The following is a 25312-nucleotide window of genomic DNA, read 5'->3' on the forward strand; positions in this document are numbered from 1 at the left end:
CACGCAAGAATGATTGGATGGAAGCTCGGAAAAGTGAGTCTCACTTCAGGAGCCAGACGAGGACATCTGTAGTGCGTGTACATCTCTGAATCTCAGACAAGGATTTAAACTTGACATGCAATCCCCAAACGCTGATGATGTGCATGTAAACATCAAATATATTCTTAATCTACAGTAGTTGCTGGGGGCAGCTGTACTTTACATTCAATAACAACTTACTTGCTTTATATTGTGCACATTGTGAGTATTTGACTGTAGTACATTCTTTACTTTAGCTTGATTTTTCATTTTTCTCATGACCATTACTGACCTGCAGTCTTTCTGTCATACTCAACAATGCTAATGAGAGATTTTAAGAAATGTGTTTCTTACACATTACACATTAGCAGTCCATCCCAATGACGTTGTTTTGAGATAACTAAACGACACTTCTATTCACATCGCTGAGGCTCCTCTTCAACTGTCAGCAGACCAGAGTGAGAGTAGCTATGATTCTCTTATACAGTCTTGTAATGTATGTGTCTGATCGTAATGTTGTAATGATGTGTTGGATGCATGACAGTGTCGACAGAAGATAAAATGATGTTAACAGTTCAAAAACAAAACACTCTCTTTTGCATTGTGATATTTGTCTTTGACACGTTTACTTGGCAGTCACATTTTGCACCAGGATAACAAGATGATCACATGACCTGAATGGAAAATAAAGGTGGCTTTTCACTAGCATCTGCGTCCCAGAGAGTGTTTCATCCTTCCGCTGTTTCAAACAAGTCAGGCTATTTTCAGGCTTGGGTTTGTCTTTTTATAGATGAGCAGACACCAGAGTGTGAAAGACATGTTCTCTCTAAACAACGTCAGTGACCAAAACTGTGCTTGAAGTGGGACAGCAGGCCGGAAGAGTCTTTTCATACAAGCAGAAAAAAAAGTGTTGACAAGTGTGTGTTATGGGTGTGCATGTAACGTGTGTGTGGGTGTCCTCCCCTGCTACCTGGCCACAATGTTGGTTGTTTCTTTCAGTGTTGACACACATACTGAAACCCTCAAAAGCAAACAGCTTTGCTCGGATTTCCTCAGTCTTTGTTGCTGCACTGAAACCGTGAATGTAGTATAATCATCGCTGATGGTCTATTTACACTGATTACAAGCTTTATAATTCATTTTGTGTGAGTTTCAGAACCTTGATTAGTCAGCTAGCATTTAAATCTTGTTGACAACGCAAAGCAAGTGTTAGTGGCAGTTTGGTCTCAGCTGCTATCCACCAAAGTTGTAAATTACCCCTGAGGATTTCCTCTTTGATTTTAACACAATGATTATTTGATTTCAGAAATATGCTGTGCTGTCTGTTTAATGGGTGCCTTTAAAAGCATGGTAAATCTGAAAATAGATCCCAATAGATTGTGATTCATGGCCTCTTTGATTTAACTCTTGGGAGTTAATTATGCTCCTTTGAGACATTGGCCCCTGCTTGTGTGGTCTGCACTGTACTTGTGCTTTACTTGGCAGTGAAAGAGAGAGCACAACAAGTCATCTTTTAATTAGAGCTGTGTTTATGCTCAAGGAAATGATTTAGAGATGCATAGTGGAAGTTGAGAAGCATTCGGCATTTATTTCTGTCTCTTTCTCGTTGGAAGTATACGCCACGAAATGGACACTGCATGTGAACAGAACTTGTCCGGCGCAGACCCAGTCCCATAATGCACTCTTTCCTCATACAAGCAGCCATCTCCAAACAGGGTTCTGAGCTACTTTCTATCAGCGTCAACCAAAATATCCCCGTCATTATCTCCTGTTGCCATAAATACATTGGCTAATAATCTCAAAGCGACATCTTGTTAACAAAGCCTGCAAAACCACGCAGCATTAGATCCATTAGACGGTGATCAATGAGAACGAGACACCAGTGTTTTGATCTAATGGATTTCACTGGTTGTCATGATGGGAGGAGGGCCTTGTAAATGGAGGTTTGCTGATTGAAATCCCTAAACCAGCTGTGTGGTGAAGTCAGTTATACACGGACTGTCACCATTTCCACCTTCAGATGCCAGACTTTCTTTTTTTTAAATTTCTTACAGATTCGCTTATGTGACAGTAAAGCTGATCAACAGCTAACAGTAAGACTCCACACATATAAATGAGATCTGTTTTTTTTTTTCCTGAGAAAAAAGTAAAAAAGCTCTGGAAAGCGATGGCAAAGCTGATATTCCACCTGCACATATTGTGAAAAGTCAACAGTTCACAATATAATTTTGAGGCTGAGCTAAACTCTAAGCAATGCATTCTTTAAATTCCAAAGTGAAAGCCATGTATAAACACAGAGACCTTGGGACTCATGATAAACACAGAGAGAGGTATTCCTGAAATTTCAGGTTGCTACATGAATGACAGGGGAAAGCACAGCACTGCCTGGTAGACGTATGTGCGTGTGTATGTGTGATCCTAGGTGTGATTGTGAGCCAGGGGGGGGGCATTCTGTGAGGTGTGGTGTGAAAGTCTGGATGCTGGAGGATTGACTTCTTTACATCAACAATGCTTGGAGGCTCTGTCACTCAGCGGGTAAGAATCATCACTTGGGAACGCCATCTCACTACAGAACTAACACCCTCACATCTTCTGCTCTCACTCAAAGGCTGCAGCCAAGTGGTGCCAGGCATAATGACAAAAACATTGGCTCACAAACCAGCCACATATTTGGCACATTGACAGCCGTGGTAAACTACAGTGGATGGAGGTCACAACCTAGAGAAATACTCCACATGATGGAAGAAAACTGTGCCACTTGTCTAACACACACGTCTTTCAATGTCAGTGGTAATTATTCAAGGTGAAAAATATTCATGATGGTTACCATTGGGAGGCAGGTAGGTGAAGCGCTGGTATTGACTCCTTTTCCTCTTGCCGTTGCAGACGTAGAAGTTAACCTGCACCGGGCTGGATATTCTCTGGTTCCTGTAAGGTGGGATCTCCACAACAAGACCACTCTGCAGTAGAAATAAGATAAAATGATATACTTCCTCTGACACCATAGAAACATTATGAAAGTCTATAAATGTAAATGTGTGGTAAGGCTTTCAGAAGCTTAACAGCTCAGCTCAGTCTAAATGAGGTCCTCTGGACTAAATCTGTGGTGGAGCCCATGAGGTTGGGCCAATGACCCTATTTGTCCCTGAGCAAAACCCTAGGGCTTTAGCTTTGTCCCCATACAGCAAGAGGAGAGAGGTAGTTGGATGTTTGCACAGCCATGCTTCCCCGTGGAACTGCACGCCTGTCCCCTCCCGCTCAGGCAAGACCTCAACAAGTCTGGACGGATGTGAACTTTTGACTGCTTTGTATTTGACAAGGGAACATAGAGGGAATTTGTCTCACTATTTAGGTCTATTTGCAAGGATGGCTGTCACTCCTACAGGGGCTTAAACAGACAAGAATGGGGAGCATTGACAGAGGGAAGGTTTTTGTTGGTCATCATTGTGGAAGGACGGAGTGATGGGGTGAAGGTTTGGAGGTGAGTGCATCCGCAGCCCTGGTCTGTCCTCCAGATGACGAAAAAGAAACCTGCGGGTGGTTGATTGAATGCGTATGCACATGGCTCTCCCTCTCTGTTCTCACCAATGAAAGTTAGCACGCTCTGGATGGCAATAAAAACAGTCAGGCAGGCAGGCTGGAGCAATTTAAGTAGTCTGGAAGCATCTGACTTAAGAAGCAGAGCAGTGTTCACTTGCTGTCGTCCCCTACTTTGTTTTTTGAATCTACAATAAACACACTACTGTATTTGTATTTCATTAGATTCATATCCCAGTACCACACCTCCCGGCCGAGCCTTGAACACCAACATCTGGGACTCTAGCTATAACACGTCAGACAGCCCTGCAGGCCAATTAGACATTCATATTTACTCTCATGATGCAACCAAGTAATTTACCGAAGTAACAAGGTAAAAAAAAAAACACCTTCAAATTTTAGCATTCAGATTCACATGGTTTACATCAGGCAAGATTCAAGTGTAAATTGTCTCAGTAAGTTCACACAAATAGGTCACTATGGGGAGCATGAAACTGTAGTGGTGAATGACATCAGCAAATCTAAACACAGTGTCATCAGAAGCAACCCAGCAGGTCTTCCTGTGCTGCACTCACATCCCCGAAATCAGACATCTAACAAACATCAGTGAAATCTTAATTAACTCCAGAGTCCTGTCTACAACAGGACCAAAACACTTGCTTTATTTCCTCTCTTGACGATTCCCTTACACTCATTTCATATTAACACAATTTAAATGTGTGACTCAGTGTCTGTAAAGGCAGTGGAGTGGTTTATTTTCATATTATGGCTCGCATGAAAAGAGTCAGGTAACAGGAGGCATGCAATCTACCGATGTTGCGTGGTCCTGGCACAGATGTAGTGTTTAGGTCCAATTCACCACGTCACAGGACTTCACTGTGAATCAAATGTCTGGCTTTTCTGGGAGGACTGAAAGACTTGCGCGCTTGTACAAAGGTTTTTAATGCTACCATTCGTAGTCTGAAAGTGGAATATTTACCGGTCCCAGGTGCAAAAACAATGTGGAAAGCCATGTTTACTCCATCAGTGTGAGGAGATTTTGTGAAAATTCCATTCAAGATTGCATGGACTAATCATTACTGTCTGAGCGGCAACTAGCAATACCTTAGCAAAGGTTACATCATTACAAGGGACAGATGAGGAGTCGACAGAGAGAGGAAAGGAGAAAGTGTCAAGGGAGGATGGGACTGAAGGGAGCAGGAGCATTTCCAGTGAGTCATGTCAGCAAGGTGCACTTACAGTTTTGAAGGAGTTCTTGTCAACTTTGGCTTCTGTCTCCCACAGATGATGCCCATCTATTGACAAAAGCATAAAATACAATATTTAGTAGGGCTCATTATGAACTCCAACTCCATCTCATCAGACAATCAAAATGGATCTTAAATGGAGGGTGGCTACAATCAGGAGATTATCCTTATATCAGGAAAGAGGAGGAGGTCCGTACTTTGGCAGTAGCATTTTGCCATTCACCAAGCAAAATGTCTGAAGCCCGGATTAAAATAACATCAATCTTTAAAAAGGGTAAGAAAAAGTTTTGCAAGTTTTGAAAAGTACTGAGCAGTGTATTTATTTGACACAAATCAATTGAAATAAATAAATAATAACAAAAACAAAAAACCATAAGTTAAGAATTACTTGCATGCATAGATTTTGTAAATTAACTGGTATGGCAAACTAAATATATCTAAAGAACTTTTATTTCTCTCATTAAATCCTTGATTATATTTCCTTCCCGTATTTATTCTGACATTGAATGAAGTTGCAGAAACAGACAAATATAAAAAAAGATCATCAAACAAACAACCAAACAAACTTCAATTTCAGTCTTCTAATCCCCTTTTTGTTGCCGTGAGCAGGTCTCCCTTGCTACCATGCAAAGGCAGGCCTGCAGTGCAGCTGCCGGGAGCCCTGCAAAAGCTCAGCTCACATTCTTTAACTTTTCCCTGTGAATTCATGCCACACCTTAGTGAACAGACGCTCTGGGCTCTGCTATGGCAATCAGCACCGACCGCAGTGCCTTTTTTTCTTTCTTTTTTTTTCCGAGCTGATGAGTCATTATGGCTGTCAAAAATAGAAGTGACACAGAACAGTCTTTGTGTCAGTGGCACAGCATGTGAGGCAATAGCATGGGCATGGTGGTACTGCTACTGTACATTGGGCTGCAGCTGCAGCTTTATGGATACCAGTAGAACTGCTGCAGTAATGTTGCACTTTGCGTTTGGGACAGGAAGACATCAGATAAGATAATCATATTCAGGTTCCAAATAACTGTTAGCAGCTTTATGTTTTTCACATCACACAATAAGTAAAGGAAAGGACTGCAGTCATGGTTGGTTTGTTATTGTTGAGCTATGCTAGTGGGGGCGGGTGGTCAGCTTTGTTATTCAGGGAGTGAACATCAGTAGATATCTCTTTCAAAATGGCAATATTAAAGCGAAGGGAAGGAGAAAAACAGATGGTGGAGAGATCAGATAAGGACTTTTTTATTTGAAATGGGGAAAATAAGAGTTGCATATGGAGAAATGTGTTTTGGTGTACTGCAGATGAAGTTGATGACCAGAATAGAAGGGTCACTGTGCTTGTGGACGGCAGTGCTCATAAGAAACTTCGGATAGAAGGGTATTGAAGGGCAGTTAGACGGAAGGTCAATGTAAAGCAGGGAGACAGAAACAAACAGAGATGAGTGTTCCTCGTGTTACGTCTAGGGAAATGTCTAGGGAATGTCACCCGCCTCCGCACTGGGAGACACTCCAAGAGGGAAACCTTAGACTACAACGTCAATCCCAACCTCCAGTAATAAACATGTCTTTGGAACTTCTTTTCGCTCTCTTCCTTCCTTGTCATTGTTTCTCTCACCCTTTATAGGTTCCCTCATTTCCCCCTCCAAACATTTCAATTATCACTCCATACCAAATAAAAGGCTGCAACTGAATCGGGATGTGTCCAAAAGTGGCATACCTTAGCAAGTCAGAAAGTGCTGCACGACTGATAACCACAGAACTTTCCGTTCACTCCTTCCTCCCTGTAACATCTGCAAAACGCTTCTGTTCCCGACAACACCTCCTCCTTTGCACAGCCTCCACCCACACATAACACACACACAGATGCAGTATCTTCTACCTTTGTTCTGTCCTTTGACTTGAATGATTAGAGGGAAAAACACAAAACAATAGGTGGTGTAGGAGTTGTATCTGGAGAGGTCACTGGTAAAATGAAATAATCAGATGCACACGAGTATACAGACAAACACAAACACACACTTCTTCTCTTTCTAGAAGGTAAACCAAGCCTCTGTCTCTTGCTCTACATGACTCATTTGTGCAAATGGTATCCACTAAGACTAACATCAACACAGACAGCCAAGACAACACACTCATTCATCAGGCAATTACACCACATATAGGGAGTGGCTTCTTGGAGTCATCCTTTCTTCATTTTTTGCCAAAACACAATGTTGCGAACGTAGTGAAAACATGGCAACATTGCTATTAAAGTAAATCAAACACAAATGAATTCTCTCGTTTTTATTTTTTTTTGTTGACAGTAACTTGGTCAAAGATAAATATATTCTACACAAAATACCTTGGTGATGATCATCAAACGGCAAACAATCACTGCAGATACAAAGCAAATGACGTTCCTTTGGTTTTTATCTATCACATCTCAGTTAGACTCATTGCTTGTAATTGCGAAGCCAAAGCTGGCTGAGTAACGACATCTTTGTCCTTACTTTGACCTACCAAGTTTTCATTTTCCAGACCTGGTTTTCCCTTCAAAAATCTCCTGTAGCGTACAATGACTTCCACTAACCAAAGAGATTTCACTTTACTATTTTTGAGAATGGAAAATTTGATTCACATACCTAATTGCGTAGGTTGTCTTGTGAAACAACACAGACATATTTTTCAGCAATGTCTCTACTGCAGATAGGATTTCAGAAATATGTTATGCTCTTTCCTATTTACATACATCAAGTTTATTTTCCATTTAATACCGCTCTGTTTTCTGCTACCAGGACGAAAATCCTTCTGTAATTCTATACACATTTTCAAGTCAATCACCTTGTTGTTGAATGAGGAATAAAGGCCAAAAAGGCCAAAGGGGTTCCCCCATGACATATCATAGAGTTGCAGCTGCTGTCCTCTCTGATGCTGATGACCTCAGCCAAACTGGTGAAACTGGAGAGAGGTGGATCTACTTCAGATTGAGAGGCTTACATATAAATGATGACCTGGGAGTAGCTTTTTGAAGGTTTTAGAGCCAAGAGGTGAGTTATTATGGGTGCATAACAGGGGGAAGCCGGAGTTAACTTGTCACCTGTGGAGGCGGACTGAGGTGGATTGTTTCCAGTAGTTAGATTTCAGTCTTACATATAGACTTCTATGTGGCATTCAGTACAAAAATAATCTGAGGACAGAAGGATGACTGGATGATCAGCCAGATGGGTTGTTCAGCCTAGGGAAAGAAGCATGGATTCTGTTTTGGTATTTGAACAGTGTCCCTCAACCTGTTTGTAGATAATGTTCCTATTGCGATGAGATATATGACTTGTTTGTCCGCAACCTGTTCAGACCAGTCTGAAGAAAGGCTGGAGTCCAAAGAATAGTCTAGACTTCTTTCAATGATGACACTTGTATGATCCAACTAGTTACTTTGATAAATATATGTGCCAAAGAAGTAGAATTCCACAAAGGTGTATGACACACATGAAATGAAACACATTTCAGAGCCAGAACTTTGAAAAGTTTTATGTCACAGCCAAATATAGGATTCTAAAGGTTAGATCTCATTTCAAATGCTGCATGATTCACTCTTGACCTGTTAATTTTGAAAAAGGGAGGAAAATCGAGGTTAAGTCTCTGCAGCTCCATTGGGGTACTCCTCCTTGAATTACAATTATTATACATAATTAAATACATCATTGATTTGGATTCAGTACACCATCATAATTACACAGGATAGTGTAGTCTCAGAAAGGGGTGGAGACTAACCTTAAACTTCAGAAGCACCAGTATTCCAAAATCATTCACGTTAAAGGGCAGTCTAGACAAACTGGCAGAAGTCCTCATTTGTCTCTTGTTTATATTTGCCCAAAGTTGAAAGTACAAAAGAAAGTACAGTCTTGGAATTGAACCATGATAACATTCCATTTGGTCTGCTATCTTTGAATTATACGAGGTCCCAGTTATTTCATTGCATTTGAGGATCTCCCATGAGTAATACCTAGGGGTATTGATATAGGTCACGCTGCCTTAATGTGACAGATTACGCTGTAGCGCTGAATTCTCTTAGTCTTGGCTGTGAGATAGACGATCCTGAAGGCAGAGGTGGGGAAGCTGTAGCCCAGACTGTGCGGTGCTGCAGAGCTCCAGGCAATGCTCCAATCCAACCAGATGTAAAAACTATCGAGCACACCAGGGAATTCCCTTACCTCCCCTCTGAGTCAGAGTGTAGGCTTTCCCCATCCCTCTCTCTCTCTCTCTCTCTCTCTCTCTCTGTCTCTCTCTCTCTCTCTCTCTCTCTCTTTCTCTCTCTCTCTCTCTCTCTCTCACTCTGTATTTGTCTGTCTGTCTTTCCGTTTCTATTTTCCCTGCCTCAAGCACTCATTCCACCCATGGAAAGCAGGGCAAGCCAGAACACACACTGCAATAGGTACACCAGGTATGTCCTCCAACTCTAGTGCCAAGAAGAGCAGGTCGGGCAAACCGAAAAACTGATACAAACTCTACACATGCATGTAAAACAATAAGAGTATAACCGAACATCACAAAATGAAGCTTGAGTAATTAAGAATAATTACTGTTGGAAAGACAGCTGACATTGCAACAGGGAGACCTCAAGTTTTGGGACTATTACTATATCCATTTTCACTCCCCGCTAAGTGTGATCTATGATGATCTAGGAAAGCAGTCTGAGTTATTCACCAAAGATGAATTAAGTGTTTATTTATGGAAGCGACACAAATGCATGAAGTTTTGTGAGGAGACCTAGAGCAATTGACCCTTTTCTTGGCAACAAGATTAAACATCAGGGCAGGATGTTATCCTTTTTATGCACTATCCCAACAGTCAAGGTCACAGGAAGGATTTCCAAGGAAGTTCTCACTTTTTCTACCTCCCCTGTTCTTCTCCACTTCCTTTTGTCTCCCTCTACGTGGCCTCAGAAGGTCCTGTCTTTTCCGTTTCACCCCTCTTAAGGGAATCCCTGTTGGATTACTCACTGAAAACACTTCCGACTGCACAGCACAAACAGGCCTGTAGGCTAAAGACAATAGTATGCACGCACATACACAACAAACACATAATTGCTCATGCTGTGGATGCATAGAGTTTGCATCAGTTATCCTGTGGGTGATGAAGTGGAGCACTGGGAAAGGATGTGGCATTTAAAAGTAGAAGTAATTATTTTCACATAAAGGTCTCCTGCAGTGGCAGCAGCTATATCTGTTCATTTGTGGATTAAAGTGGCAACAAAAGCCAGACAGCGAAAAGATTTAAATTTATACTCAGTTAAAATTGCATTCTGAATTATGCAATAATGAAATTATGGAGCATAAGTGCAGGTTTTTCCTGGAACCCCAAATAGGTTTATTTGATCTGAATTAAGTAACCATTTTCTGACTTTTGAGATCCCTCAACAGAGTGTCAAGTGGTGACACACTGCACCACCATAAACGATTTGCAGAGGATTAGTGAGTGTATCTCCCCTCTCATCAGTTAAGTAACTGTTAATGGGGCAGATTCTGAAATGTTAATGTCATCCATTATTTACGATTTCAGTGATAAATTGTAAATGGCAGACAATTTTAAAACAGGCATATGGGTATGTTTATGCTAAAAGCAGTTACAAGCTTGAAAGTGCAAAAGCAAATGGAAACAGTCGTATAAATACATGTATTTGTGATTTACTGCTGTCCCATTTATGCTAAAAGCCTTTTGTGCTATGTGCGATCACCCTCTGACTCAACTTGGATGATCGTATAATTATTTACACAAGTTGGACTGGGACTCTAAAAAATCTGCTGCTCCTAAGGACTTGTGGAATCTTCTGGAAGGTGTTTATTGGAGTCAGTTTTGGAAAGTGAGAAGCCGTCCCGATCTGATGGCAGCAGCCGCGAGAGCTTTCAGCACAGTGGAAGAAGCAGTGATTGGTGTTGTGCTGTGCAGACCTCGGCTGTGTGTACACATGTGTGCGTCCCACTGTGTCTGTAAGCACATGTCTGCATTTATTGTGGCACCTTGTATTTCATTGGTACATTAGGTTATGAATTTTTCCAGGGGAAAATAGAATTAAATTGGAATATAATTATGAGTTTATTGGTTTCCTTTTTTCCTTATCCTCAAGGTCCTTTAAAGTCAACAATCGGAGAAATCTGCAGTCTGACAACCTTTATTATACAGTAGGATTCCTTGAGTAAAATGCCAAGATTCAATATTTTTTTAGGTTGTACTGGGACTTTCTGTGACTCTTTGTCCTTGAAATGTTTGGTCATCGATCTTCTACATAAAAGCAGACTAAGTAGCAGACAGACAAGTCCCTTACTATCTCCCTTGCTTCTTCTTGACAAAACAGAGATGGAAAACAAAGTTCTGAAATTCTGATGGCATGCATGAATGTGGGGGATCCCTCTAGCACAGAGCTCCACGCTGACTAATGTCTTTAACGGGTATCGTGGATAGAAGTAAGAAGAATGCAGAATAGGGAGTGAAAAAAAGGAAAGAAGGAAATGGAGGACCCTGGGTGGGAGGAGAGGAAGAGAAGGGGGTTAAAAAAAAGGAAATGCTACCAAGGAGAGGTCATGAGTCTCAAATAGCAGAGGGTAGACAGGTGAAGCTGTTGTGTATGTATGGGCTTTCCTCTCCAGGGGAACCTCCTGCATGACTAAGTAGAGCCAGGAGGAGGAAGACCCTTATTCCCAAATTCACCTACGCTTCCCCGTCTCATGTACCGTGATCCTTTAACCCCAAATGCACTTTAGGATAGGGAGTAAGGAATAAAACATGATGTAGTGTCCTACTCCGTCTTTCATTCATTCATTCATTCATTCATTCATTCATTCATTAATTCATTCATTCATTCATTCGTTCATTCATTCATTCATTCATTCACTCATTCATTCATTCATTCATTTTTTTATTTTTTATCCGAGACTAAGCCTTAACTAAAGCCTGGCTTTTTCTCCTTGTGTTGAAGCTCTGATCATGGGTTTAAGTTATGATTTACACTCAGCCTTTTTCCAACAAAATATTTCCATCCTACTTAAATCAACTGGTGGTCCAAACCGACTAAAATTGTTTTATATTTTACATAAACTATGATATAATGATGGGTGTCAATTTTTCATAAAAATGTATAGTATCAGTGAAAGGTCAAATTCAACCAATTCAGTTTGAATGCTACACACAACTTTCTCATTTTTCCAGTACATGAAGGTTTTTTGGAGGCTTTGCAAAGTTAATCCTCAGGTCAATGAGCCGTATGGGTCATTAATATTGAAAGGAAGTTCAAACTTGAGATACACACACAAACACACATATATTCTTACATCTTTGTTTGTCTGTGTAGGTTCTCAGTTATCCAGGTTATGGTTAACCAAAGCTGTTTAAGTCAATCCACTGGACTTTCTTGAAGATGTTTCGGCTCTCATCTAAGAGACTTCTTCAGTTCTGAAGAAGTCATCTTTGTTTTCACGAGGCAATCACACTTTTTTCATTCATGAAAATAATCTTTAATTTTCAATTTTTAGTGTAGTTGTTTCTTGAACCTAAGGGTAAACTCATTCTATTGAGGTTAAGTAATGTATCCCTTGTGTCCATAGAAAATATGAATAACCTGGACATGATCAAGGTTAAAGAATATCCTTTTTTCTGTCTTTCTTATCCCTCCTTTCCAGTTGCTCACCATCACAAGGAAGTTTCAACGACTTCAGAGGTATCAATGTGCTTGACTTTTGTTTTGATTTAGTGGGTGCAGTTAAGGAAATGATCATTTACTTGCAAACTTGATCAGTGATGTTTTTACCATTGCTCCCTCCCACGCAGTGAGGAAACACATGGCCAAAAAATCTGGACCAAAAATGGTTATAGCTTTTTAACCATGTATCAGTGACATGGGTGGAAGAAGGAGCCACCATGCTGAAAGTCAGTGAGTAGGTAACATGTCAAAAGCAACAGAGTCAGAAAAAAAACAATGAGACAATGAGAGAGAGAGAGGGGAAGTAAGGGAAAGAGACATTGCACATGCCCTGGTTGTGATTCATTCCTTAACTTGTGGCAAGCACCAGTGAACAGGCAATGGAAACTTCAGCAAATGTAAATACGCTTTAGTTAAAAATATAGTGGCTTAATGCACACCACATGTGGCTCTCTGGCAAGACCTGCTCTATTTTGACGGGAGGAGAGACTGAAGAGAAGTGATGGAGGCAGAAAGGGAGAGGGACATTTGAAAGAGATATGGAGAGAGGAAATTGAGAGGCCGTAAACATGGTTGGTTGATGACAGCTTACCCTGTGCCTTCTCCACAAACACCACCTTGGAGTCAGGGAGGAAGTTGAGGCCACTCAGGAGCATCATTTTACCGCCGGTGGCAGAGTAGCTATCCAAACTCTGCTTCTCCACCAAGGGAAGCTCCTGAGCTGAGCGCTGGGCTATTGGGAGGGGAAACAAATTTCAGTACAACCCAATTTGTAGCCCTCCAAGATGCACAAGCACAGCACACGGCCAGTAAAACAGCAGTTACTGGTTAAAAAAAAACAGACTTATCAACTTCATTATGATGATTTCATGACCCCTAGCTAAAAGAGTTTAAGCCAACAGCTGCTCTATGGATGACAATGAAAAAAAGAAGGCTGATCAAAACAATATTTTCATGGTCAGATCTTTAGACAGTATTTTCCATATAGCAGCTCTTTGCCAAACACCTGCCTCTACTTTCTTTAACTTTGGCTAGCCTCTGGCATTTGATGATCAGATATGCCGATAAAGATACATATATTTCTTATCACATCGATGTGACTCATCTATTATACCACTCCATAATGTCTTAATAAGTTCACAAAATGCTCAAGAAAATCACTACATAAAGCATTGTGTTATGATGAATCAACTTTGATTGAAAAAAAGTATAACACCAGCTCTGTCTCTCCGTCTTTAACTGGCTTCCTCTGGGTGCCAATAACATCATGCCTATATACACGAGTGAATAACAATAAAACAGAGGTTCCTTTCAATGTTCTCACTCAACCTTGCAAAAATCGGGGCTGGTAAATGACCTTAGTGGAACCTTCTAATTGGTATTCTTACCACAATCTCTTATGCATTGAGACATAAATTGCTTTGATAATATAAAACTTGTTGGGTGCAGAGGCACTGATTTGCTCCAGAAGGTAATAAAACAGTAGTTCACTTTATTGGAGTACAACAATAGATGCCACCTTCCATGTGAGGAGCAAGCCAAGAGGAAATGCATGCCAGCTTGCGAGTCATTACTGCACGCAGTGGTGTTGGGCTTACAGCATTCAATGGGGTTCGAAGTCGTCTGTAAGGACACCATCCTGCCATTGGGTTGGTTGATGTGCACCCGGAATACCAGTCTCACACGAGTGTTTTTACGTCCAATGTCTGTTTCCCCTTTGCGAAGCTCGATGTCTGAATTACGCAGCTTCAGGATTCCCGCACAATCAATTCTGAAAGAGAGGCAGAGGATGGCAAAAATTACCTTAATTTATCAAATACAACTTTGTACAAACAGGTGACAGACAGCTGAACTTTAATGTTTGGGTTTTTAGTTTTTAAGGTAGACCTGCATGCACCCATTTCTGCTTTCTCTGCTCTTACATAATACATAACCACACAGAATACTTCCAACACAATTTACACAATGTACTGTATAGACAAAAGCTGGAGTGTTTAGCACTGACTATGAGCAAGATTGGTGCACTTTATGACCAGCAGTGAAGTAGCCAATGATGTTAAAGACCACGCACTGCACTGTAACTTCACTGGTGCATGACTGTGTCATTGTTAATACAGCATATCATCAAACAGAGATGGACATTAATAACTTCACATAATAGTTTTAAAGGGTCATGGTGGTCCAAGAATGATCAGTTCTCTGGAGGAAGCCTTTGGACATACTACACCCCATTGGCTCTAGTCAGTTTACACAAAGCCACTTTACTGCTATCGAAGTGCACCAACCCTCTGCAGCCCCATCACTCCATTGAAGCCCGGCACGTTCGGGTTTAAACCTCTTTTAATCATTGCCACGTGTAGCAGTAGACCGTTTACCAAGCTGTCTTTTTTTATTTCATTTCACAATTTGGGAGGTGAAAGAGTGAATTTTCTTTCCCCTTTCCGAGTGGAAAAAAGGCATTAGTGTTCAGACATGGTCTTTCATGAATTTAAATAAAACTCGTGTGGCTGGTAAAAAAATGTGAAGGAAAACGAATGTGATATGGTTTGGCATTTAATTATTGTACGTGGTGGGCACTATTCCTGGAATATGGTAAATGTTAAATCAAGTCATTTCTCCCCTTTGACTTTGGTTTGGACAATTTGAATAAGTAAGAAAAAAAAATTGCTGTGTTCCCTCCTTATCAGTCTTGCATGATGTGTGTGTAAATAGGTTTAAAATAAACAAAAAATGATGGACACCATGGGTTGATTTTACATTTTTACCCTGACTGGATATATGGAGCAACTATTCTGCAGAGAAACATCTAAGCTTGGTGATAATGATTTTCTAACATAAAGTTTTCAAAATATATGAGCACGATCACCACTTTTATCATATTTAATATCACATAAAACCCATACCTTCTGTTATGTTACTTCACTTAGGCTTTATTTATGATCATATAGTGTACTGCACTTCATGGACTTTGAAAGAAGAAACATACTACTTCAAAATAAATGTATATGAAATGAGTTTCTGAGAATAGGAAAGAGACAGATTGAAACTGTCTGAATGTTTGATTGCAGTTCTCGACTGTCTGCATCCCACACAGTCATCAAATGATTGTTGGCACAAGAGCAGAGAGATGGATGCTATGTTATCAAGGCGACTGTTAAACAGCTCAGTGGAAAGAGACAGTTAAAGGGTTTTATTTGTCTTTGACCTTTCAGAAAGTCAGTGGAGAAAGAGCGAAACTATCGCTCCTCTTCCTTGAGCATTTGATTTAAAGGCAAAAGGGAAAAGCAACTTCTTCTTGATTCTTTTTTTTATATTACATTCATCCTTTGGGACCCTTTAAATCATGAAAATTTGTGTCTCCCTTATATGTATATATAAAATATAAGGGATATTATTATGGAATACATACTTTAAGGCAAGATGAATGTTCAGGTTGCTGTACAATGGGGAATTGTCATTGTCTCATATGTATATATTAATCCTCAGCATTTAAAGAAGCATAACAGTACAGAGATGCAATAATTCATATCTTCATAACTGATTAGTTATTTAAAATAATGTAAGTCTTTGGTGCAGCAATAGATAATGGCCTTATGTAACTTAGGTTCAGGTGCAGCAGTTTTAACCATAACACACACTTCTGGGACTCATCTTACAAAATTCAGTGCTGCCTAGTCTGATCGGAGAAGCAGGAACTGAGATAGAGTCTCGACACATGATGGAGCACAACCCCTGGGATTATTCCACGTGTGGAGGCAAGATGAAAATTTTAATTTTAATTTGTATAAATTTAAACCAAGATTATATTTAAAACTGTACTTTTTGTGATGTTAACGCCACTTTCATTAAGTCTAAACTTGATTAATCCCACAGACCATCAAAACAGACAGCTGCTCTATTCAACAGGGAGAAATTTTATTGTCAGTCAGCTCATCTTGTGGTCAAACGGATCTTAGCTGTCAAATGCATGTAGATTAGAACCCTTTTACTAAAAGAACATTTTCATTTTTCCAACAAAATAAATACAATTTATAATAATAGTAATTTATAATCATCATCATCATCATCATCATCATCATCATCATCATCATCATCATCATCATTATTATTATTATTAGTATTATTAGTATTAGTAGTAGTAGTAGTAGTGTGTATGTGTCTATTGCATCTAATTGTAATCTCTTAAAACAATTAAAATGAGCAATACTCTAATGAAAACCATCAATAATGATGGGACAACATAGATTTTCCCATTGTAACAATTCAAAATGTTTTTTTTCTTGAACTGCAGCATACAGTGCTGTCTTAAATCATATGATTATTACAAAATTAAAATTAAATTTAAAAAAAAATATTTTTCAGGTGCAGTTCAGAGACTAGATTACCATAGACCATTGAATTCTTAATGTTCATTATATATAATTCTTCTGCAAAATATTTTAATTCAACGAAGGATCCTATTGGACGTTTATTTATTTATTTATTTATCTATTACATTTTTTATAAACATTTCTATAAATCACAAGCTTATAGTATTTAAGTCCCTGGACACATAAATCCAAATCATGTCACTCATGACTTCATTGAAAGTACAGTACTTGTTTCACTTTCTTTGTAATCATATATCTATTGATAGCAGATATCAGGTTTAAATAACTTTTCATGTGTCAGTGTTGCACAGTAGCTATTATCAAGCATCGTGTTTATAGATAAACCAAAGCGGAATGGGCAGAGAGATGCATGTGTGAGGCTTTTGGTGTAATTTAAACGGAGTTCGACATGAAGCGTGAGGTTGGAGATGTATGATTAGACAACATAATGGTGTAAAAGTACTCACATGGCTCTCATGTTGTTTTCAGGCAGCAGAGGGATCTCCAGGACTTTGGTGTTAGATTGCATGACTTCATGACTGGCGGTAGAGACAGTTTTGCCAGTGATGCGGTGGACCTGGTAGAAGGCATGTGGTCGCAGGAGGCGGTCGTCTGCGGTCCCAATGAACAGCTGCAGGGTGAGCGGCTCACTTTCCATGTACCCATAAAGCTGGCAGCAGAACAAAGGGACCCAGGTGAGAGGCAACATCAGGTTTTAAGACCCCCATTTCAGGCAACCCCTCATTTAGGAAATAAAAGATTGAATACACATCAGATACTGATAGTTAAAGGGGGCTTTAATATACCTCTGGCATGTGAGAGGGGCTGTGAAAATGGGCCATCTCTTTATGGTTGTTTTTTGGTTGGGCTGGAGACCCTTTTCCCTTCTCTTTACTATTTATTTTTTCAGCTACATTAATATTAACTTAAGAGAGGAATTATTAAAATGTTTTTGAAATGTGCTGGGAAGGTATCTCCTGAATACAGGGACTCAGGGATTGATGGAGGACCTGGTTTCCCATCACTGCAGGGTTTGATAAAACTTCACTGCTTCTGTTGAAAAAAATGTCTACAAAGAAACAAGCAGTTGACTGCGACACCCTCAGAAACACAAAGTTAGAAATCAGTGCTTGCAATAGTTATAGGTCTGCCCTGAGATGTGATTTTGACCCTGTAAAAACTAATAATAATATAACTAAAATGAAATAAAGAAAAAGAATGGCATGCATCGATGAGTAAACCCACAATGCAAAGTCTGTCGTCTGTCTTTTTTAAAAGGTCAGCATGCATTTAGAGTGCAATCAATTATCATTCCTTATGGGTGCATTGGCTGTCAAAGTCAGCAAACTTCACACCCGAATGCAATAACAGGTTAAAAAAAAACTTCATGGAGCTCAGTATGCAGACTGGATGCTGCACCCTTGCCTTTGGGCAGTTATGAACATACATTATGATTTCCATTAAAGCTTGGAGACTGTGTCCAACTGTGATGAAAGAGACCCCTGCATTAGAACCACCACTTCAAAAAATACCACTTCCTCTAAAAGACCTCAATTAGCTGCTACTGTGCCAGTAATAAAACATCTAAACTTGTAATAAAGAAAAGAAAAAATGTAACAATGCATAGTTTGAAAATTACTGTTGATCTTGGAGTTAACAAAACTTCAATATAAACTATAAAGGCCAATTAACCTTTGCCATTACAGGATCATTTTCAGACAGTGTCTGATTGCAAGATTTGATGACTTGAGTGTACAGTGGGTCAATAATATGTAAAAAAAAAAAAAAAAAAAATCCACAGTGTGGTGAAAGACAACTGATACTTCTTATTTGATTTGCAAGCCAAATTTATATTTCTGGTCAGGTCTTATGCTGCAGACCTCCCAGGAAAAGGTCTGATCTTTGAAGAGCATAGCAGTCATAGCAGTATGATTATATGGTAAGATTTTGGTGTGGATATAGAAATCTTTCCAATTTAAAAACCATCAGAAAAACTTGTGTGAATCCATCTGGATCAAACAAAGAGGAATCCAAGAGGACTAACTTTCTCAGTGAGTGGACCTCCATGGATCCACCCAGGTGGCTACTTGACTGCCTGTGACATTTACTGTCAAGGTTCACCATGGCTCACCAAGCCACGGCCATCTGAAAAATCCCACAAATTGGTCAATTACCCAGCACACACCAGTGCATCGCTTCAGACCAATTTTCTTGAGCTCTGTGAAAACACTGGTACCGTCAAGTGGAATAAAAGACTCCCGTTGTTTATCTAACAGACTGAGTAATGTAACAAAATGCAGACCACATGTAACCTATGACATAATCTGATTAATGGGTTTCTAATTATCTTTTCGATGGCGGTCAGTGGTGGGGGTGTAGGGAAGGCTGGTGGTGGATTGGAAAGCTACGTCATTTGAAGTCTGTGAAAATTAGCGTTACAGTGTCATGAATTCCTAATGCTTCGATTTGAGAACAAATTTGTCTGGAAACTGTATTAAAAGATGTCTCGCCTCACAATAACATTAGAGATGAAAGGTCTTCAATCTGCGATTAGTGACAGATCTTTAGAATTTGTGACACGACAGACGATGTGGTCTCTTTGTTCCCAACATCTATGATTGATGTTAATTATATTGAATAAAAATGTAATATGACCTGTCACTTATTGTGAAACATGTAGCCATAGCATACATGTCAACTATTTACTTGTACGTCTTGTGTGTTCTGATGAAAATTCAATTGTTTTGTTGTAGAAAAATGTAGCGGCCACCCACAATGTCAAAACAAATCAAAAGTGTTATTATGGTCACATGTCCACATCATACAGTGTAGCGCAGTTGTTAAGATGGTCGACTCCCACCCAAATGACCCTATAATGTGTGTTGTGGGCGATAACCTTTTCTTTTTTTTAATATATTTTTCAATGTCTCAATTTTGTCTTACATTTTTTGTAAAAATCTGCATCTGATTGGTCATCTGACATTCTTGTTTCTTATTCAGACATCAGGTGAGGATATAATTCATCTCCAATTCAAATCATCCTATTTTTCTTCTCAGATCCACATGGTGTCTCTAGCAGCTGTCCTGACCTGTGAGCTAGTCACACATGCTAGTCATCAGCGAGTTAGGTCGAGGTCAGGAGCTTCTTGAAGTTTTTGCCATCCCAAGGGGCCACTTCATCTATGCGGTGATCTCACCAGCAGACCCTACTCTGCTTGTTATATTTTACTTATGGTGTCACCAGTAGTAATTATCTTCGCCACACATGCTACCAGTTACTTGTCTATTGACTCGTGAGAGCTCAATGATGGAATACAAGGTACCAATGTGAAACACCAGAGCATAAAATTGCCCGACATCCATGCATGATTTTTAATAAAACCCAGCCAGTCGTGCTACAAAGTTGTGTTCTTCTGTCACTTTTCCCTCACTAGATTTCTTTGGATCCCTCCGTGACCTCTAACCATTACCTCAGCTGCCACGTGCCTGTCAGGCAGCCCACAAGAAAGGTAGGAGGGAGAGGGGGGTCTTTATCCCTTCACTCATCTTGTGGTAGTGCATGATGACGGTGAAGTCTACACTCAAATCGGCAGTGACCTCATGGAGAAGAGGAAGTGATTAATGAGGTCAGGTACTTCTCTTGGTGATGCTGGTCTTCCCAGCAGCAAAGGAGGTGGTTTTGTCCACCCCTGGACGACCTCCCTCAATTTCTTTACCATATGTGCACCTTGACCTTCTCCTTTAGCTTCTGCCTAGCTCCTGTGATGCTCGCTAAAAATGCTTACCACAAAAGAAGCACAAAACTTACTTCTTCATTGTATTCTCAACGGGGAAACGATGGGGGGTTGTGATAGTATTGTAAACTTTAAGTGTGGACTGATGACAGAAGTTTCACGCACACCTGCGACCTTAGCCTTGAATTTGTATCTCATTATGCCTGAAGCCGTACCAGAGAGCAGCTAATTTTGAACAGATGAGCTTCTCTGCCTCGGACTACAGCCTATCTGGCACAGATACTGTAAGTTTCTTTGGAGATAATCTAAACTGACTTTGATACATAGATTGATTTGCAGAGCTTTCAGGGTGCCAACTTCTGCAAATGTGTCAGCTAGATCCGTTTACACCTCCCACCACAAGCCACTGTTGCAGACACTATTTTTGAAAGCTCAAGCTCAAGTAAAACATTGTGGATATGGCAGCCGATGCATTAATTGTGTAATTGTATGCAGCTGTATTCTCCGGGTCAGTTGTGATGATGTGGAAGGGTGTTGATCTGAAAAGGGAAAGTAGGGTGCATCACATCCTCTTCTCACACTTCATCCCTTGATCTTTTTGGACCTTAAAAAGTTTGTGGTAGGCACAAAGCATTTCAAACCTTCGAGATTGTCTGCAACTTTCCTTTTCTTTATTAAATTTCTCACTCAAAATAACTGAATTGCGATAAAATAATGATGGACGTGTTTTTCAGATCAATTTAGTTACGACATATTTTCTTTCAAATCACATTTTAATCATCAATTTCTTAAATAACGGTGAAATTGTCAATGGTGCCTGTGTCTGACCTTTTTTAAAATATTTCAGCATTTTGTTTTTAATAATGACTTGCTGGTAAATTACATTTGTCTGGCCCAGCTAGAAATTGAATGTGAATACACAGTGTAGCCTTGCAGTGGGCTGCTTTGTATGCCTCCCAAGTGATTTCATCACTGCCTGGAGAAATGTCAGAACTCATAGAGGTCCACGTGGCGCAGAGAATTGGGGAGAGGAGAGGGAGAATATGGTTGGAAGTAGTGGAGGAGGGGGAAGCCTGAAGCGAGGGAGGAGAAATGCAATGGCAGATTTGGCATTCCCCATTATCATGCTCCTCCATTCTCCCTGTCAAGTGCTGACAGTCACATAGCAAGCCACGTCTGTACCTAATTAAAAGTACACTCATCCAAGTTGTCTCTTCTTCCAGACTCCATTACCCTCCTGCCATGATAAAGTCTCCAGAGCCTCATCTCGAAGTCATAAGGTACCATATATTATCCTTCAATGTATGGTTTCCACTAGGCTCCAAGAGTTTCTCCTTTTATAAAAAAATCAAACAGATATAGCTCTCACAGTTTTTACTTCGGGAGAGCTTCGGTGTTCTGTCATTGAGAGCATAGTTTAAGAAAAAAGCCCAAATCTAGAACAGTGAGGGTCCAAAAACCATATTAAAAGAATAATGTTACCAAAACACAAAGACATTAGAGATCCAAACCTACAAGGTTGAGAAAGACAACATACAGGCAACTGCTGAGCATGCTGGTGGGGTAAATGTTAGTGGATTACCTCAAAAAATCTGTGGGCTACCTGGTTATCACCTCAAACCAGTGAAAATGATGCTAATTCCATTTTTTTCCACTTGCTATTAACTGGTGATTAGTGGTAGCCCAATACCAGGGTAAGAGAAGCCCACCAGATGGCGAACCACAATTTAAAAGTGGCATAAATACCCCTTTAGGCAATGAATAACAACCCTGACTAAGACTTTACAGCACTACAGGGTACAGCAAGTCTTTTGAATATCAAACAAGAGGCGGTAGTAGATTTAATGAGCAATTAGCAGCTACAGTATAGGGTGCTGTGGATTAGAGATTTCTTTTGAGACATTATGGACCCAGCAAGCACTAGATCCCAAGATAAAACCCCACAAGCAAAGAACATAGCAGATCTTTGCTAAGGACTTTCATGTTGTTGTGGCAGCAACATATTGCAAATTTTATGTGCTTTACATACAGTTGCAGAAAGGGAGGGAGATTGGTATTAAGTCACGCACACGTTAATAAGGATGATGGCCACATCCTACTGAAATTACACCGTGTCTGTTGCTGCTTTGGACTTAATGAGAGAGTGAGTGAGAGAGTGTGCTTGTGCATAAGGGGAAAGCCCTATAGGCTAGTCATTATCCTACACAAACTGGCCATACAAGGGCTGCACTGCATACTGTGTGCCTGGTTTAATACTCCACAGGTGTTGAATGTCTGCTGTTGCTAAGTGTATATATGTGTATGTACGTATGCTTAAACTTAAAAGCCTTAGCAACATCTTCAACTGACCTCACACGTTATATCAGAATCAAGTCAAGTCGTTATTCTCGTTACAAGGGTACATAGGCACAGTTTTACTTTATCCCCACTGTTTTCATCTGGAAACATCTATCAGTCAATGTCATGAAGCTGTTCTGACTGAAGGTAACCCAGGTTGTTTTTGTTCCTGAGCACGGCTCATCAACATCCTGTAGACATTTGGCATAGCTGTGGTGAGAGAGGGGAGCGTCTGGAACAGTGTGAGAGGAGCCGACGGAGTACCCTAGATCCCCTTAATGGCGCTGTGGTCTACTGCAGTAAATAAAGTGGAAAAGCAGTCACAGTGGTCACCAAGTAGACTGATCGAGAAAGAAAAGTCTGCAAATGCAGACATAAAGGGGAGTGGAGGACGTAATCTGACTCCAGAGTAAATGAGAGAGAGCTGGTGCAAGCAACAGCCGGGCAATGAGTTGAGGTAAGTCGTGACGTACAGATTGTGCCCTTGAGGTATAAAGAACTCCAACCTCTCCACCCACCTATCAAACAATCTCCATCCTGTGCAGTGAATAGTTCTGAATATGCTATGACTAATTACTTAAGAATTATGTCACACTATATGCCTTCCTCTGTGTTTGTCAAAAAAACACTGCTGCTTGTTATTAGATAAGAAGAAAACAACAACAGTTAAGAGTCCCTAAGCATCTTGCTTTGATTATCTGTCAGCTTCTGGCTCATCATAGGCAGTAAAAATAGTGTATCTCCTCATGTTTTTCATCTTGCTTATTTTTATTTCAGAGTTGCTTTCCAACACATGTCATCATCACTCACAATGTGTCTGTCTGATCATCCATAAGCTAAAAAAACAAGAGAGCTGTGGATGACTGGGCTTCAACTGAGGCAGACCTGCTGGTGAGGGCTAGGGAGATGGTTGAAGGGTGAATGGTTCACAAGCAGTGACATCCTTGGACTCTCAAGGGAAAGAGGGAGGCACCGGTGCATGAAATGGATGGTAGGATCCTACCTTCTATACACCCCCCCCTTCTCATGCACCAACATCATGCTCAGCCAACCTCAGGGCCACCCAGGCCCTAATCAGCAGGATACAGAGCATCTCCTGAGGCAGCAGACCCAGCTGCCTGGTGACTCCCTCTGCCCCTTCTCTCTTTGTCTCTCTACTCACTTCAGTGTTTAGGACAGAAACACACACACACACACGCGCACACACATGCGATACCCTCCACACACAACGCTACAACAAAGAGAGATTTTACAGATTTATACAAACTGCAAGGGCCATCTTTAGACAAAATAAATACTTTACTATATATGCATTTATGACAGAAAAATCATTATAGATTCATCATTTTACCAGCTGTCATTCTTATAGTCCTTTCCACTGTTGTGAAAGCCTCTCAATTGACTTCACATGTAATATCATAGGCAGAAATCATTCTTTCACACCAAAAACAAAGAGCAGAGTGAGCTTTTCAAGTTGGCGGAAAGTGTGGTGGTAAAGCAGCTGTCACTGTATTTCCCCTAAGACTAGCACTTACTCATAAATATGCAATATGCAGCGTAAGACCTGATGAGTTTGGAAATAAAACAGTGTTTGTGTAGAACTAAATAAATGAGCAAATCAACACAAATCCGGACAACATGGTGTACACAAAGATGCTTACTCATTTCTTTTAGCACTGGTTCTTTCATTTGAGTCAGAAAGTCGTGTAAACTACCTTAGAAAAAGTCTCACCTGCCATACACAGCTGTGCATGGGTGAGTTTGGTCAGCTTCATGGGGAGGTGATGAAGGTAAAATGTTGATTCACCCATACACTGATACACAAAGGTTTGCAATGAAGGGGGATAATTACCTGTATTTACAGAGAAAACCTGAGGGTTGAAAGGCCTGCTTACAACAACCATGGCCGACAGCGATCGAGTGGATTTGACATTTAACAGGCCAGGATGTGCTGACAAAATCTATTTACAAAACAGCTGTGGTACTAACAGTGTCTCATGCTACTTGTGTCAGAAGGGTGGACCACCACTTGGAAACTGTACTGGTGTTTGCTTCGTTTATATGACAAATAAAATAGATCATCTACCAGCTGAAATATTTCAATGAAGTCTGTGAGAAATAGTGTAGTTTAATTATGAATGATTGTAAACAAAGACTAAGTGTCTACCACAGCCTTAAGGACAAGACTCACCACTAAATCCACACCTTTTGTAAACTATGATGGCAGCACAGTGTGTAACAGAGAAAGGAACTTTGTCCTGTTCTGCAAGTGAGACTGACGTGTGCTGCTAAAGTGTAAGCCAAGTACAATAGTGAGAGGCAATAGCTCTGCTCCATACTAATTGAGTCAGCATGCACTGCTACCCGTCAGGGTGAGGTTTTGCAGCAGCAGATTGACTCCCA

At 40.4% G+C, this 25312-nt stretch overlaps 1 protein-coding gene across 2 annotated transcripts in view; it reads right to left on the minus strand.

Moving 5' to 3' along the window:
• The window catches only part of LOC137601712 (nuclear factor of activated T-cells, cytoplasmic 1-like), a 56342-nt gene that overhangs the window by 23073 nt on the left and 7957 nt on the right, over window positions 1-25312 (minus strand). For both annotated transcript variants that reach the window (XM_068324070.1, XM_068324069.1), the window contains exons 4-8: window positions 17306-17508; window positions 14067-14239; window positions 13061-13201; window positions 4795-4850; window positions 2846-2978 (exon numbers count right to left, since the gene is read on the minus strand). In XM_068324070.1, coding sequence (XP_068180171.1) covers window positions 2846-2978; window positions 4795-4850; window positions 13061-13201; window positions 14067-14239; window positions 17306-17508 — 706 coding nt within the window. The remainder of the gene's footprint in view (window positions 1-2845; window positions 2979-4794; window positions 4851-13060; window positions 13202-14066; window positions 14240-17305; window positions 17509-25312) is intronic.

The sequence above is a fragment of the Antennarius striatus genome, chromosome 9, assembly GCF_040054535.1.
Source record: "Antennarius striatus isolate MH-2024 chromosome 9, ASM4005453v1, whole genome shotgun sequence".
NCBI classification, from domain to species: Eukaryota; Metazoa; Chordata; class Actinopteri; order Lophiiformes; family Antennariidae; genus Antennarius; species Antennarius striatus.